The sequence below is a fragment of the Hippichthys cyanospilos genome, chromosome 2 (assembly GCF_059441005.1).
Source record: "Hippichthys cyanospilos isolate Australia breed blue-spotted pipefish chromosome 2, RoL_Hcya_1.0, whole genome shotgun sequence".
NCBI classification, from domain to species: domain Eukaryota; kingdom Metazoa; phylum Chordata; class Actinopteri; order Syngnathiformes; family Syngnathidae; genus Hippichthys; species Hippichthys cyanospilos.
In genome coordinates, this window is record NC_142370.1 from 18,706,974 (window position 1) to 18,722,587 (window position 15,614).

Genomic DNA, 15,614 nt, shown 5'->3' on the forward strand with positions numbered 1-15,614 from the left:
TGGGTTGTCTGTCATAAGTACTATGTAACAGACTGGTAACCAATTCAAGGTGAAACCAAAAATCAGATGGGAGTACGCAATCACCCGTGTGACCCTGAATTAAAAAGACAAGTACTGTAGCTGGTATGGTTTGGTATGATCGTGAATATAACAATGCCCTTTTTAGTCCAGTCCCAGTGAAGCAGAACTTTGCAGTTGCAGGAAGCAGCTGTGATAAGTCACGTCACGTGAAATGCTTCCGCTCTGTGCTGGTCAACACCCTTTTGAGTTGGATACACTCTCAAATCTACAGAGACACCACAACGATTCACAGGCGTTTTCCCCCATTTCAGCCATTTTAATTTGTCACACAGTTCAGTAAAGGCCTTTCAAGAGAAAGAAGTAAACCCACGTGTTTTCAAAACTATTTCCAGAAATTCTTCCAGAAGAAATAAAAGAAGCACCTTTTAGAATGACAAGAAGCACATTTATAATGTAACCGATTACAAGTTCACACTAATTTTTGTTTAGCAAATGCAGATGCTTGTCAGTTGCAAGACAGTATGCAAAAGTAATGAAATTGTGTATTAAGCATGTAGCTTAAAATATATGTCTTGCTGTGTCAGAAGTATAAGGCATCAAACTGGTTTTTATCAACAAGGATCAGTAGTATTTCATATTTGGGAGGACGCACAACATTTCAAAGAGGAGGTTGGCACCTGTCAGGGCAGTGTTTCCTGTCAAGAATAAAAAATAAACATAAAACTGTGGTTGCATTCTTGTTAGATTTAAAGAAATGATATAGGTCCAAGTACCTGTTGTGTCATAGGGTGGAGACACTTCAACCAAATCACATCCCACTAGATTTAGTCCACGGCAGCCTCGAATAATCTCAACTCCCTTGATGCATAAAACATGAAAACGATTTTTTGGATTGAGCAGCTATGTATGTTTTGACCATTGAAGATGAAGACATGTCTACCTGAATGGGAGTGAGCCCAGCAATCTCAGGTGTCCCTGTACCAGGGGCAAAGCCGGGATCAAGAGCATCAATGTCAAAACTCAGGTATACAGGGCCATCTCCCATTTGACTCCTGACCTCATCCATTAGAGGTGCTAGAGATTTGAACCAGCATTCCTCAACTTGTACCACCCGAAATCCCTGCAAAATAAACCAATCATGTAGTTTATTTTCAAACAAACTTCCTTTGCATTTGCTTCTAAAGTATCCCTCCAATATAAGAAGATTCAATGCGATCAACATTTTTCAACCTGGTTAAAAAAGAAAAAAAAAAAAAGGGTTGAGACAGGGTTATGTTACAAGCCTGTTATCCATTCATCCTTTTACTTTCTATCGCTGATCCTATTCAGGGTCACGGGTGAGCTGGAGCAAATATCAACTGACTTTGACTATAAATAAAGTTGAGCTGAGTTGAGAGTAGTGTTCTGTTTCCCAAGTTTTGTCTGGACACAGGATTTTTGATCAAGACCAGTCGAGACCATCACAATATATTTTTTTGTTTGTGTTTTAGTGATGGAAAATTGAGCCTACCTACAATTATTTTTTTGCTGCTTAAAAAATTTCCAACACAAAATGAACAATACTGAGCAGAAAACCTGTGCTCGGCTCCACTGGAACGGATCAGCAGAGTAGCCGGAACCTCTGAGGCCGATCTGTACCACTCGCTTGCTGTCCAGCAGATTCTCCTCCATACATCGCCTGAACGGTGTGCCATGGCCAATCTTTTCCCCCAAGACCACATCACTAGTGTCAGAGTGAGCATCCACATGGATGAGTCCCACCGGTCCATATCTGGTGTTTGCACAATGTAGAATCAGAGAAACTTAAGAAACTTGAAGACAAACAAGTACATCCCGGGATGTTGGTCATTGGTATTGGACTACGGTATTTCATTTTTTCATTTTCCCTTCCTAAAGCTGTTTTAAGCTTATGTGGTATACTGTAGCCAGTCTGTGGCACACTTCCGCCTCATCACATTTAGAATACATGTCACAAAACCTCAAAGAAAAAGCAAAATGTGTAATTCAAATGTGTGATTTATGTATTCAAATTTAGAGGTTTGACTGAACTGTACAATAAAAAAATTCAAAGGCGTTCATTTAATTCAAGCGGCATTTTGTCTATAAAAAATTAGCAGTGAGGACACTTATGTTAAAGTCAATGGGAAAAATACAACTGCAGCATCCTTGCTACAGTATACTTACTTTTCAGCAACAGCTTGTAGAATAGGATATGTAATTGTGTGATCTCCCCCTGGAAAACACAACAAATGCTGTTCAGTCAACTGGTATAATGCATTCTACACTGGCAAAAGCGTATTCAAACCTTTTTAACGTTCTTATTCATCACAACCTTAACCAATTTTCCCCCAAATATAAGGAACTATGATTAAAAATCATTTTAATGGATAAATTAAAAAAAGAAAAAAAAAAAAGACTATCAAGCCTGGCCGGAGTAAAGCAAAAAGACAGAAATGCAATTTTCAACACTTTTATAAACAGGAGACGGGTGGGCATGCTCGGTCAATTCCTGGGTAAAATGTGTAGCCAATCATTTCTGGTGAATCACTATCAGTGCACAAGCGCAGGAATGTTGCCAGTCAAACCCAAAATATAAAACATAAAAATACTGAAAAATTCAGCGAGATGTTAGAGGATGTGATATATTTCATTTCGTGTTGTCATTCTCCTTTGTAGGCAGTTATATTTTCAATGACAAGCATAACTGCAGAAAAATAAAGTATTTTATTCCACTAAGCATACTCGCCCATTGTCAGAGGGATGCATCCAGAGGCCAGCACCTTTCTATAGGTCTCCCTGATACGTCTGCATGTGTCCTTCAGGTCATACACATTCACGTTAACGTCCCCAATGTCGGCCACCACAAGAGACTCAAAAGGAGCAGCTCTGGTACCACTGTTATATGCCCTCAGCAGGGCAGATTCAACCCTGATTTGCCTTGGACCAAACCTGGGATGGTAAAAAGGAAGCCTATAAATTCATTTTTCTACCTGCATGTTCTTTCGTTTGTTTCATTCACATGGCTGACCGAGTGGGTCTTTTCCAATTTTGGCATATCATTATGTAATTGTAAAAGATCCCCATCAGTAATATTTGCTTTAATTGATACAATTTCCATCAAATCAATGACAAATAATTTTAAAGATATATAGACCCCATAGCTGCATTTTCTTTCTAACCCTAGCCCTCTTGAAATTGGTTTTGTATGAACATTTCCTGTTTCTGGACATAAACTCAGTAATGGGCATCTGTGAGACAATACCTTTCCCATTAGTACTATACTTTGGTAAGGCTTGGTGTAGAATCTACACTGTAGATCACTACACACCCAGCACCTAATATTTAAATAGGACAATATCAGGCCCAAAGAGATTCCAGCCATCTGAACATTTACCCTTTAAGCTAGATGGCCAGCCTGACCCCTGTCACGGGTCAGTAATTAATCAAGCATAACATTCGAAAACTGAAATCAACAGATGATTAAATAAATGCTAATTTCACAAGAAATAATTGTCTTTTTTATTAGTTATATTTAAAAAAAAAAACCTTGTGTAATTTAGTAGTACAAATATGTCTTCAAAACAGATTACAAATTGTATTATTTTCTTGCAAAAACATAACATTTTATTGTACAATCATAAATATTTTGGAAACAATTAGCACTAGCCCTAAATGGAGCACTGCTGTTATTATGCATGATAGAAGACATTGTAGGTATGTGACAAAAATTCTAACGCGTTTTCATCAGCAAGACCAATGTCCACGAAGAGAGCTTGAAAAACGAAACTGTCCAACTTGTTTCCTACTCATAACAATTAACTTGCTGGAGAGTTTTAAGAAAAAAATGCCCGGATGACGGCGCTCGTTCCACCGACAATTATCTTTTAACACCGTCGCGTCTTTGATCAACAGCAATAACGAATGAAAATAATCAAATCCAAAGCCAGGCGATAGAGAGGATTGCGCCATTGCTCATACGTTAAAATTGAAGGGATGAAGACATTTTCTGGCTAGGGGGCTTCAGGACGCACCTGGCGTGACTTGAGCACATGAAAACAACGTCACGAAAAATGGCGTTTACGCGTCAACTGTCACACACCTTCAACGTGCACAAGTCAAATGCATTTGCAAACAACTGATAAAGCAATTAAATATTAGGAGTGCGCGGCCCCAATGGCATGCGATCAGCACCGTGCTCCGGGTCGGTTGGAAGTTCCAGTATCAATCGGAACCCCAATGAAGGCTGCATCGAGGCCGTCTGCGGTGTCCTGGTACGGCAGCTTGGCCATTGTGGGGATCCCCGTAACCCTCGCGACAAACTCGGCGCTGGGCGGCACGTTGAAATTTCTCCCGGAGCATTTCCTGCTGGGAGTTTGGCTTGGAGCTCGACTGCCTGACGCGCGAATTGAAGACAGACGAAGTGGTAGCGAAACGAAGCGTAAAGTCGTTGACAACAGACGCGGACGACTTATCAGAGCTGTGGACATGGCGCTACGTTTAACTTTTTACTCAAACTAAAGAAGCTCTAATACTTACGACCTTAGTCGCTTCCCTCAACTTTGTATGAAAGTTGGCTCCGCTGGGGTGCCTCTACGTTTTAACTGTTGCTCAAACTTTAGTCGCTGTAATACTTAGGAGCTTCAACGCTTCACTGAACTTTGTATAAAAGGTGGCTTCTCGCCGGAAACGACACACGTGTTTAATTCGTGTCAAATTGACGCGAGTATAAATGGGCGCGCAGGACAACCGTTCTCATTTAGCCATTATTACAATTTGTTTGTACACAATTGTGTATATTTTGATAGCTGAATTATCGGCCTACTTTGAGAGTCAGTTTGATGCCTTATTTGTTTTTAAGGATAATTATTTTTCGTTTGTTTGCGATCTCGATTCAATAAAGTTTTTTATTTTTTCAAAAAAAAAATACTGCGGTATCTGGGCGGAGACTGTTACGTCAGTGATCTTGCCTGTTTGGAGAAGAAGCGGATAACGGCAGAAGCGCGGCACATTCACAAACCAGAGATTTTAACGCCTTTTAACGTCGACAACGAGACATCATGGTAAGCGCTATTTTCTGTGTCGAATGTTGTATTAGCGAAGACAGGGTAAAATCGGGCCTTTTTCTGACCGACGAACACAAAGAAGTTATCTGCATTTTCTTCATTATGTTTTGAGGCGGGAAAAGTGTTGTTTTCATCATGGCGTCCAGCAGCGACCGAACGTTTCGACATTTCTTCTTTGTACTGCAAATGCGTTTTAATTGAAACTTGCTCATTTGTTCCTACCTTCATTACGTACAAAATAAGCACGTTGTCTGGTTAATACGGTCGAATTTCGGGTCACGGAGCATCTTTGCCAATATCATCTTGTGGCAGCAATCGCTATCGGCAACAAGTCTGCAACAGCTCGCAGTCCACTCGAGGACAATGCGACAGGGGATGGAGACACCATTTATAGAATCATGTTGTGCATTTGTTCTTTTTGCCCTCCGCAGCGTGAGTGCATTTCCATCCACGTCGGTCAGGCCGGAGTCCAGATTGGCAATGCCTGCTGGGAACTGTATTGCCTGGAACATGGGATCCAGCCGGATGGGCAGATGCCCAGCGACAAGACAATTGGAGGTGGAGATGATTCCTTCAACACCTTCTTCAGCGAGACTGGGGCTGGAAAACACGTCCCCAGGGCTGTCTTTGTGGACCTGGAGCCCACCGTTATCGGTAAGCCATGCCTCCTCATACACAGAAGCTGTGGCTGTTAGCTGCTGTGTGTAAATCTGATTCATTGTTTAATTAGATGAGGTACGCACTGGGGCCTACCGCCAGTTGTTCCATCCTGAGCAGCTGATTACTGGCAAAGAAGATGCCGCAAACAACTATGCCCGTGGACACTACACTATTGGCAAAGAGATAATTGACTTGGTGCTCGACAGGATCCGCAAACTGGTGTGTATAGATTTTTATGTTTTTTAAATTGTATGATTATTGCTAGTTTTGCTATTTGCTAGCATGTGCTAATTGCATATTGCGTTTGCACAAACATTGCGTCTATGCCAACAATGCAAAGGTTCCTAAAACAATTTAATGATAGCATCGATATCTAGCCGATTTTACGCTTCATTTGGTTATGAATGATTGTATTGCGCTGCCCTCTTGTGGCCAAGTTTAACAAGTAAATAATACTCAATCTTGTTTGCGCACTTTTATGACAGTTACAGTAGCGTAGTAGTTAACGCATTCAAAAACCAGTAATCAACTTTTAGAATTTGTCGGGAGCTTTTGATATACTATATTTCATCGTTGATATTTTAAAATTGTGCTCTCAGGCCGACCAGTGCACCGGTCTCCAGGGCTTCCTGGTGTTCCACAGCTTCGGAGGTGGCACTGGCTCTGGTTTCACCTCCCTCCTGATGGAGCGTCTGTCTGTAGACTATGGCAAGAAGTCCAAGCTGGAGTTCTCAATCTACCCTGCTCCTCAGGTGTCCACCGCGGTGGTGGAGCCCTACAACTCAATCCTGACCACCCATACCACCCTGGAGCATTCAGACTGTGCCTTCATGGTGGATAATGAGGCCATTTACGATATTTGCCGTCGGAACCTCGACATCGAGCGCCCAACTTACACCAACCTGAACAGGCTGATCAGTCAGATCGTTTCCTCCATCACTGCCTCCCTTCGCTTTGATGGCGCCCTCAATGTGGATCTGACGGAATTCCAGACCAACTTGGTGCCATATCCTCGCATTCACTTTCCACTGGCTACCTACGCCCCAGTCATCTCAGCCGAGAAGGCATATCACGAGCAGCTGTCCGTGTCTGAAATCACCAATGCCTGCTTCGAGCCAGCCAATCAAATGGTGAAGTGTGACCCTCGTCACGGCAAATACATGGCCTGCTGTCTTTTGTACCGCGGCGATGTCGTTCCCAAAGATGTCAATGCCGCAATTGCCACTATCAAAACCAAGCGTTCCATCCAGTTTGTGGATTGGTGCCCCACTGGTTTCAAGGTGGGCATCAACTACCAGCCACCCACCGTGGTTCCGGGCGGAGACCTGGCCAAGGTCCAGAGGGCCGTGTGCATGCTGAGCAACACCACCGCCGTTGCTGAGGCCTGGGCTCGTCTTGACCACAAATTTGACCTGATGTATGCCAAGCGCGCCTTTGTTCACTGGTACGTGGGTGAGGGCATGGAAGAAGGCGAGTTCTCCGAAGCCAGGGAAGACATGGCTGCTCTGGAGAAAGATTACGAGGAGGTTGGGGTAGACTCCGTTGATGACCAGGGAGAAGAGGGAGAGGAGTAAATGATATCAGGAGTGAAGGTTTAAACAGTTCAAATTGTTTGTTGAATTACTGTTCTGGAATGTTTCAAAATAAACTTTTTCTTGTTCAACCATGTGTTGTTGTTTTTTTTTAATTAGTGAAAAAGATTGGTTAACAAAATTGTTTCTTATTTGCCCAAGCATGCAATCGAACATCAGGAAAATGCAAAGGACATTAGAAACAATAACTGCACCTTTTTAATATTTATCATTTGAAGTCTAGTTTTCCAGAGTTTTTTTCAATTTTCTGTTCCTCAATGACTAGTGATACTTGGGGCTTATTTTTTGTTTTCAATTATCCATTTGATCCAGGACACGTAGTTTCTCACTTTAGTGTAGACTCCAGGGAAGTAGGGGTTGGCACAACTGATACCCCATGAAACGATGCCTTCCAGGAAGCCGTTGCAGATTAGAGGACCACCTGAGTCGCCCTGTGGGCAGACCAGACAAAAAAATACATTTTTCAATCTCCTCGCAGGTACTTGGCTGAAAGAATCTGAATGATGCTGTTTTTTTTTTTTTTTTTTTTTCTAGAATGTGCCATGTTTCCTAGCTATATTGTAAACAACAAGGAAGACATGACTTTACTAATACACATGAGGAGTTCCCATCACCTGACAAGAATCTTTGCCCCCCGTTGGAAAGCCAGCGCACAGCATGTTTGGAGTAATCTTGAGCCAGTAGTAGTAGTAGGTGCAGGAAGCCATGATGTTTACATCCACGGCCCGAAGCTCAGAGGATAGGCTGAAACTGTATGGTGACGTCACACCCCAGCCGCTTACTGTGCATACATCACCCCTGGCGGGCTCGTTGCTCTCTGAATCTGGCAGTTTGGCCGGTTGAACATTGGCGTTAAGCATTGCAGGTTCGCTTAGCTGGAACAAACACAGTTTGACCAAATTGTGATTGTGCTCCGGGGTGGACTTTTGTGTGCGGTACGTTCATCGCCGTATACCTTAATTAGCATGATGTCATTGTCGAATGTCTTGTAACTAAACTTGTGGACGTATATCTTGGAGACCTTGAAGATCTGTTCGAATCCTTCCGTTTTGGATAGACTGTCTTCACTTAACACCACTCTCATGATATTACTCCTTGAGGTCCCACAAAACGCATACCGTGATTGACATGCAACTCCAGTGTTATTCAACATGATGAATTACTCCTGACCTCAAAATACGCTGATCAGTACTTACGGTTTCCAGCAGTGGGCAGCAGACACCACCCATTGGGGATGCACCAGAGTTCCTCCACAGTAGTGCTGCCATTTCTTCAGCACGTTTTGATACTGAAGAGATGCCTGAAACTTGATGGAGTACGGCAGGACCGCATAACCACCAATAATTCTCTCTGCGAATGTCTCTATAGGCCATGCGGGAAAGGCACAATGTCAGGCATGTGCTGGGCAGTCCTGGGGGTGAGCTCTCTAAGTGTGCAAAATTTATTTGTTGCACCCTTGATGTGAGGGTAGTGAACTGTATGCTTGCAATGATACATCTTCGAAGCTGTGAAATCCAATTTTACTTTAAACATTCATTTAAATAATCATAGCTTTTCGGTAGGATTCATGTTTTATTAGAAAATGTTTCAGAGATACCGGTTTCTGCATTATTTTACAAAGATAATTATGCTTTATTTTAAAGGATGCTCAATGCAGACTCAAAATAAAACCTTTGTACAGTTTTTCTTACCGGGAGTTTGTAAAAGACATTGACAACAGTAAAGCAAGGCAGGCGTATGGGGAATTCAATACCCCAACTATCAGTAAACAGAACATTGAGGACGACAAAAAAAACAGTAGTATAAAGCAATTCGGGTGAAAAAAATACACACACATACTGTACACACTTACAACATAGGAACAAAAACATGCAAAAGTAAAAGCATACAGTAAATGTTAAAAAAATTATTTAACACACACACCCATAAAATATATATATATATATATATATATATATATATATATATATATATATATATATATATATATATATATATATATATATATATATATATATATATATATATACATATATATATATATATATATATATATATTGAGAGAGAGAGATTTTGAATTCACGTTTAAACGATCATGACAGAAAGTTACCTGTTACAGTGAAAGCTAAGAGGATTAGCATAGATCTTCCCAGCAGAGACATATTTTCTTTTGATTCACCTGCAAAAATATAAATGAACATCTCTATTAGGCAGTTAATTCCTCATGCAGCCAGTACTTGTCAGCTGTTTGAAGATAATATCATTTTCTTTAAGACTCTAAGACCTTGCCCATATAACTACAAGTAGTAATTAAACATTTGATTTCATAATTGGTGACATAGTTAGTTACTAAAACACTTCCATATGATTAAAAGCTCTATCACGACTTGACAGTGAATTAGAAATGTCACTCACCTGAAGACCTAAACACAACAACCTTCCAAGGTTTTCCACCAACCAAGGCTGCCTCTTATATTGTAACAAAATCCTTGGAAAAAGTACAGTATTTGCTTAACAATGAATCTGACCTACTACAGTAGATGTACACAGCTCTCGTATTGTGTTGATGCACTAGTTTTTGCTTGCATTGTGAGGTGTGTAGGCCCACCCCAATGGTTTGAAGCTCTTGTTTTACAATGGATTTGTAATACATAGAAATTATGGAATAATGACTCTGGCAACATGGACGAGAATAATAACATCTGGGCAAGCACTTACATACTCAGGAAAGGTAAACTATCCGAAAGATCGCATGATTTGATCAGCAGCTCATCTTTAAGTATTGTATGCAGTATGCACAGGCCAGGATTCAGTGATGAGACCTTACTCGAATGTGGGCGACCCACACTAACCCAAGGTGAAGAGACTTTGCAAAGATGAGACATTGGCATCTTACTCAGCATTGTCACCCACGAAGAGCTTCAATCGATCAGCTATAGGTTGTCAAAAGACCCACATCAGGTGCCAGTGCATTTGGATATCACAACAGAATTGGTCATGATAAATCATAAAGCAAATGAGGACCCTCTGGTATGAGTAGGTTACACAAGACGTAAGTCATACTCAAGGTCCAGGAGCTTCAATTATACACAAGTTAAGAACATCGAGGTGACCATGGGAACTGAAATAAGAACTACAAGAAACCTGAGCGTGTACTTTAGATGAGATGCTTGCACATTAACCTTGGACCGGTTGTGCGCATCGACAAAACTCCCCATCCAAAAGGATCAAATCCACTGTTTCAATATGGACCTGATGTATATTTTGCCCTGTATTCTTTTGGACATCCTGACTTCCGGATGTAAGTATCCCTACTATGACTGGGCAGAAAACGGAAAAAGGATGGCGTTTTAAGTCAGGTTGTAGTGACACCTTAGCAAACTCCTGACATATTGTGGTGAGATAGAACAGTATAGATTAAATATGATTGATAGCCTTTATATTACATATTATTGAGAATTTGCATGGTTTATGTCTCTTAAATATTAGTATGAGATATTGCAATCCCACCTAAAGGAAAAAAACCTCTAAATAGTTGGTTGTCTGCTATTTTTTACAGGTGCAAGACAATTCTGTCAAAATGTAAAAAGAGACTTATTACCTCCAAATTACAGCGCGTCTCACTGCTTCTTCAATCACCCTACTCCTTTTTGTTACAAACACAGCCTGTGGTGTAATGTCCCAGATTTCATAGAGACAAGGGTAGTGGAATTAATGAAACAACAAAACCAACACATGATCAAAACATCCAATCAATCCAAGCAATCATTATTTCTGTAGCAGCACCATTCAGGATTCATTAGACAACAGGACATGTTGCTGTTAATTGTTTGTTTGGAAAGTGAAGTCTTGCCACTAGATTAGATTGACTGAGGTTTTTTTTTTTTAATGCTACGCAACCGTTTCTCACACTACCCACATCTGTTACCCCAAGATGAGGCTTCACCGCTATCCTTCCTCGGATGAGCAATACATTGAGTAGTTCAACCAACAAATCTTTGTGGATCTTCTTATCTCTTTTTTACTCAGGTTTCCCTTTTCTACATCATCAAATGATCCACAAGGCTGTCCAAGAACTAGCTTGCTACAGTTATATCAAATCAAAAGCATCTCCAGGGATCTGTTCCCAATTCTTGCATAAGGTCATTATCTAGTCTGGTGTTATCCCTTTACTAATAAGTCAAAGTCTCAGACCTTTGGCATTACTTATAGCTCAAGATGGCTCACTTTAAACTTTGATTATTGAATGATTATTGTTCGGCATTATTGTTTTTAAGGAAGAAAAAACATTTTATAGACTTAGCAAGGTTTGCATCAGTGAATGAATCATATTAAAGACATGTAAATACCAATGCATCACTAACATAACGTCAACAAGAAACTAGATTGAGATACAGTCCAATGCAGTCACTTGTTATTCTCAAGTTGTAATTGTTCTGTTTTCCATGTGTGAAGCTTATAATGGTTTCATCTTGAAATTTCGATGCATGCCGCAGGTCAAGACACCATGCAGCAGGGGCGCATTGTAGGTGGATATGCGCCAGTTCCGTACTCCATAAAATACATTGTGTCGATACAAACAACGGAGCGTCGACATTTCTGCGGGGGTTCCTTAATTAATAAGTACTGGGTGATCACAGCGGCACATTGTGATATCGGGTGAGCAGTTTTTCATGAAACAACCTTCTCAATCAAATTTCATAGTGATGTTTGCTTAGTTGACTGGTTGGTTCTTGCCAGGTTGTAAATTTTAACAGTAGTCTGTAATATTAATTTGAACTGTTGTCCAATAGGCTTGTCAGCTGTGTATTTGGGTGTATTTACCTGATTTCTGCACAGCACAACTGATGGTGCCAACCACATTGTTACAGCAAGAAATTCCACGATTGAAGCCGCATGTGTAAAGTGAAAACTGAGGGTACAACCACTTGAAGCTCTTTGAGGGAATGCCAATTGTGTCCAAAGCAATAATCAGAACAGTGTGGCTTTTTTGAAAAAACTAGAATGGAAAACACGTTTTCACTTTATTCACTTTTTTTTTGTTAAATGCATAATTTTTTCATTCATCGTTTTGATGCTTTCGATGAGGATCTCCAATGTAAATAGTTTTGAAAATAAAGAACATTTGGCTTTTGATGTATCTTATAGACAAATCAAAATAACATTGAAACCTTTTCCAAGTTAAAATTCACAGTACAACATTCTGGCTGGGTGCTCCTGAAAAGGTTTATGACTACAATGACAACAAACACAATATACACCCTTTTATGAATGAGGACCATGATCTCAGATTTGGAGGTAGTGATCGTCATCCCAGCCGCTTCGCACTTTGTGGGAGCCGCTCCCGCGAGGGATGGAGATCACGGCCTGAAGATGCCAACAACACTACATCATCCTTAAATAGCAGAGATACATTACTGAGTCCCCCAAACTCTGCTTGGCCAGTCAGTACCTGTCAGCTGCCTCTGAAGTCAAACAAGCCAAAAAGGCCCGATAGGACTCCTTCTTCAGCTTGATGGCATCCCTTACCACTGGTGTCCACCAGCGGGTTTGGGTATTGCTGCCACAACAGACGCCGACCACCTTAGGGCCTCAATTCATATCACCCTCCTCGACAATGGAAGCGTGGAACTTGGTTCACTCGGACTCAGTGTCCTCCACTTTTCCCAGGACGTGGGCAAAGCACTGCCGAACGTGGGAGTTTGAAACTCACCACCTGGTGACAGTGAGACTTTCACACGTAAATTAAAGTATAGTATTAAACGTGGCAACATCTACTGCTCTTCTTTTTTTTATGTACTGTACTGTGCTTTCCACAGTGGCAACAAAATGATGATAGTGGCTGGAGATTACTCTCTGACTGTATATGAAGGAACTGAGCAGTTAATACTGCCCCAGCTATTGATCCCTCATCCTGAGTACGACAGAGCTACCAACAACAACGACATCATGCTCATAAAGGTGAGGCCCATTAAAAAAAAAAAAAAAAAAAAATATATATATATATATATATATATATATATATATATATATATATATATATATATATATATATATAATAATGTTTACAAAAGTGTTGACCTAAGTTGTTCTTCCAGCTGAGGGGCCCGGTCGATTTGAACAGCTTTGTTTCCATCGCTCTGCTGCCCTGGCAGGGTGCCTCCGTTGCAGAGGGCAAGCTGTGCCGCGTGTCTGGGTGGGGATACACCAACCCACGTGGAGGTCAGAGACCCTCCACCCTGCGCACAATCAGGCTGCCCATCATCTCCTCCCAAAAATGCAACAGCAGTGACTCTTTCAATGGCAACCTAACAGAAAACATGCTCTGTGCAGGCTACAGTTTTGGCGGTAAAGACGCCTGTCAGGTGAGTGTTATATGGACACTGATCTTGATTGCTGTTGTTGTGTTTACTTATAAAATAAGGGAAATGTTGTGAAAATATTGCTTCTATGCAACATATTTGTGTGATGCTCACGTTACTTTGCGATACACTTAAAAATGGACAAAAAACAAACCCGTCAGTGAGTTTCCCTCTTTAAAGAGGTGGAATTGGTGGAAGAAATAATGCAACTGAATATTTCCAACCATGTCGAATGATATTGAAAAATAAACCCATCCATTTTCCTTTTTTTAAAAATGATAGTGATAAGAATAAAAACTAGACTTTTGCAATTCATAGAGCAATTGTGCTGAAATGCTGAAACAAAAAATATTGGAACACAGATTGATTTTTAAAGTGTGGAATGAGATTGAAAGATATAGAATGATGTGTAATGGTATTGAATGCTATGTATGGTATGTTTTTTCAAATAGGGAGACTCTGGTGGTCCACTGATATGTGACGGCCGCATCTATGGTTTGGTGTCCTGGGGGAATGGGTGTGCTGAGGCCCAGTTTCCTGGAATCTACACTGATGTGTCCAAGTACCGTAGCTGGATAGATGCCACGATATTTAGCTATTACAGCAGGTGTAAGCAAAATCAGAGAAATAACATAAGTGTTTAAAAGCTTCATGATTTTTGTGTACTTTTCAGTAATGATGTGTCAAAGGAACACCATGACATTTTGTAAACTAAAACAATAAAACAAAACGGACTTTTCTGTACGAAATAAACTGCGGTACACTTTCTTTACTCAATTTAAAGTGTGCAAAGTAAAAGTAAACTATCCAGAACACTTAGCAATCTTTGGACTCCAACTTGATCAGTTTTCACTTTTGGAGGTTCTAGTTTACTCGTCTCAAAAAGCAATTTATCAACGATGAAGTTTGAAGTGCCATAAAACTTATCACCTCCGAGGCAACTACTTGAATTGTTGTGTGCATAAAAATCTACCACTGCAATACGATCATTTATCATGTAACATGTATTAGTGTTTGTGAAATTGCCATCAAATCGTAAAATGAAATGGAACCACGTGAATGCAAACAAAGGTCTATGGCTTATAGGTGTGCACAGGGTAATCCTCTCAATTCCATGTTAATGTTGTGGTAAACCACTTTTTTTCTCTAAGACAGTGCCATCCTAACTATGGCCAGGGGGCCATTTGTGGGATGCTATTTATTATTGAGGGACGCGCGGCATTAACTAAAAATGACATTTGCTAATAAGAAATGTTCTTTACATACCATAGAGCTTTCTAAATATGAAAATAAACAACTTCAATATTTAAAACTAAAGAGCAACATTTCTCTTCCTGACACTGTGCTGAAAAAGGCTCATTCGTTTTTACGAGCAAAAATGATTTCCTCCACTTTCTCACGTCTCATGAGCCAAACAGTGAGCATATAACATGAATGTCTCCCAAGTACAGTAACTGCTTTCAAAATGGACAGCTTATGACGGATTGCGTCTGGAGAAGGCACTTGTGTCAATACTTTGGCCCCGGGGCCATTTGCCTCCCTGTTCATTTTTAAACTTCCCACGGCATATACTAGAAATGACATTTCCTGAATTTGGTGTGCTTGATTAATTAAAGTGAAGTACAGACCTTGCATCCTATGATTTTTCTGTATGTGTATCTCAGAGGAAAGCGATTTGACTCCCCCTGTTCTAAGATGTCAGGCGTGTAACATGATTTGTATGGTCATGTTCTTTTAAACTGTAACTTACGTAACGGCACAATTTTAATGTTTGGTAGGCTGAAATAAAGTACTCAGCATTTTATACTGAGTTTAAAAAAAAAAAATTCATGATAGGTCCTGAGGTTTTTTTTTTAAAAAAAAGATTGTTAAGTAGGCTAAACACAGAGCCTCAGCTGACAACAATTTAAAATAAC

At 40.5% G+C, this 15,614-nt stretch overlaps 4 protein-coding genes across 6 annotated transcripts; 2 read left to right on the forward strand and 2 right to left on the reverse strand.

The window, feature by feature from the left end:
- Positions 1–306: 306 nt before the first annotated feature.
- Positions 307–4,713, reverse strand: agmat (agmatinase (putative)). Of its 2 annotated transcripts, XM_088441770.1 has the most exons (8): positions 4,558–4,713; positions 4,213–4,414; positions 2,768–2,970; positions 2,206–2,254; positions 1,597–1,792; positions 962–1,141; positions 795–879; positions 307–716 (listed from the first exon to the last, which is right to left on the reverse strand). In XM_088441770.1, exons 2-8 carry the CDS (start codon positions 4,308–4,310, stop codon positions 643–645), a joined length of 885 nt encoding a protein of 294 aa, XP_088297896.1. In that variant the 5' UTR covers positions 4,311–4,414; positions 4,558–4,713; the 3' UTR covers positions 307–642. The 2 variants fall into 2 exon arrangements, with proteins under 2 accessions (XP_088297896.1, XP_088297888.1); XM_088441762.1 differs by having other exon boundaries at positions 4,213–4,713.
- Positions 4,714–4,777: 64 nt separating this feature from the next.
- LOC148427711 (tubulin alpha chain-like) lies at positions 4,778–7,407 on the forward strand. The gene is made up of 4 exons (XM_088441750.1): positions 4,778–5,081; positions 5,516–5,738; positions 5,815–5,963; positions 6,344–7,407. The coding sequence occupies exons 1-4, from the start codon at positions 5,079–5,081 to the stop codon at positions 7,316–7,318; spliced, it is 1,350 nt and encodes a 449-aa protein (XP_088297876.1). The 5' UTR covers positions 4,778–5,078; the 3' UTR covers positions 7,319–7,407.
- A 207-nt stretch (positions 7,408–7,614) lies between these two features.
- Positions 7,615–9,498, reverse strand: LOC148427712 (trypsin). The gene is made up of 5 exons (XM_088409244.1): positions 9,447–9,498; positions 8,533–8,698; positions 8,292–8,430; positions 7,951–8,211; positions 7,615–7,767 (listed from the first exon to the last, which is right to left on the reverse strand). Exons 1-5 carry the CDS (start codon positions 9,496–9,498, stop codon positions 7,615–7,617), a joined length of 771 nt encoding a protein of 256 aa, XP_088265370.1.
- Positions 8,101–14,388, forward strand: LOC148427713 (trypsin-3-like). Of its 2 annotated transcripts, none has more exons than XM_088440521.1 (4): positions 8,101–8,271; positions 13,156–13,297; positions 13,435–13,701; positions 14,151–14,388. In XM_088440521.1, the coding sequence occupies exons 2-4, from the start codon at positions 13,166–13,168 to the stop codon at positions 14,340–14,342; spliced, it is 591 nt and encodes a 196-aa protein (XP_088296647.1). In that variant the 5' UTR covers positions 8,101–8,271; positions 13,156–13,165; the 3' UTR covers positions 14,343–14,388. The 2 variants fall into 2 exon arrangements, with proteins under 2 accessions (XP_088296647.1, XP_088296655.1); XM_088440529.1 differs by lacking the exon at positions 8,101–8,271 and adding an exon at positions 8,655–8,753.
- Positions 14,389–15,614: the final 1,226 nt, after the last annotated feature.

Coding starts and splice junctions, on each gene's coding strand:
- agmat (XM_088441762.1), bottom strand. CDS start 4,508: ATGTCCACAGCTCTGATAAGTCGTCCGCGTCTGTTGTCAACGACTTTA. Junction 1,142..1,596: donor TCCAGTGGAGCCGAGCACAG/GTTTTCTGCTCA, acceptor TTTATTTTGCAG/GGATTTCGGGTGGTACAAGT. Junction 717..794: donor TCCACCCTATGACACAACAG/GTACTTGGACCT, acceptor TATTCTTGACAG/GAAACACTGCCCTGACAGGT.
- LOC148427711 (XM_088441750.1), top strand. Junction 5,739..5,814: donor CCTGGAGCCCACCGTTATCG/GTAAGCCATGCC, acceptor TTGTTTAATTAG/ATGAGGTACGCACTGGGGCC. Junction 5,964..6,343: donor TCGACAGGATCCGCAAACTG/GTGTGTATAGAT, acceptor TTGTGCTCTCAG/GCCGACCAGTGCACCGGTCT.
- LOC148427712 (XM_088409244.1), bottom strand. CDS start 9,498: ATGTCTCTGCTGGGAAGATCTATGCTAATCCTCTTAGCTTTCACTGTA. Junction 8,431..8,532: donor GCTGCCCACTGCTGGAAACC/GTAAGTACTGAT, acceptor TGGGACCTCAAG/GAGTAATATCATGAGAGTGG. Junction 7,768..7,950: donor GGGGCAAAGATTCTTGTCAG/GTGATGGGAACT, acceptor GTCTGCCCACAG/GGCGACTCAGGTGGTCCTCT.
- LOC148427713 (XM_088440521.1), top strand. CDS start 13,166: ATGATGATAGTGGCTGGAGATTACTCTCTGACTGTATATGAAGGAACT. Junction 13,298..13,434: donor ACGACATCATGCTCATAAAG/GTGAGGCCCATT, acceptor TTGTTCTTCCAG/CTGAGGGGCCCGGTCGATTT. Junction 13,702..14,150: donor GCGGTAAAGACGCCTGTCAG/GTGAGTGTTATA, acceptor TTTTTCAAATAG/GGAGACTCTGGTGGTCCACT.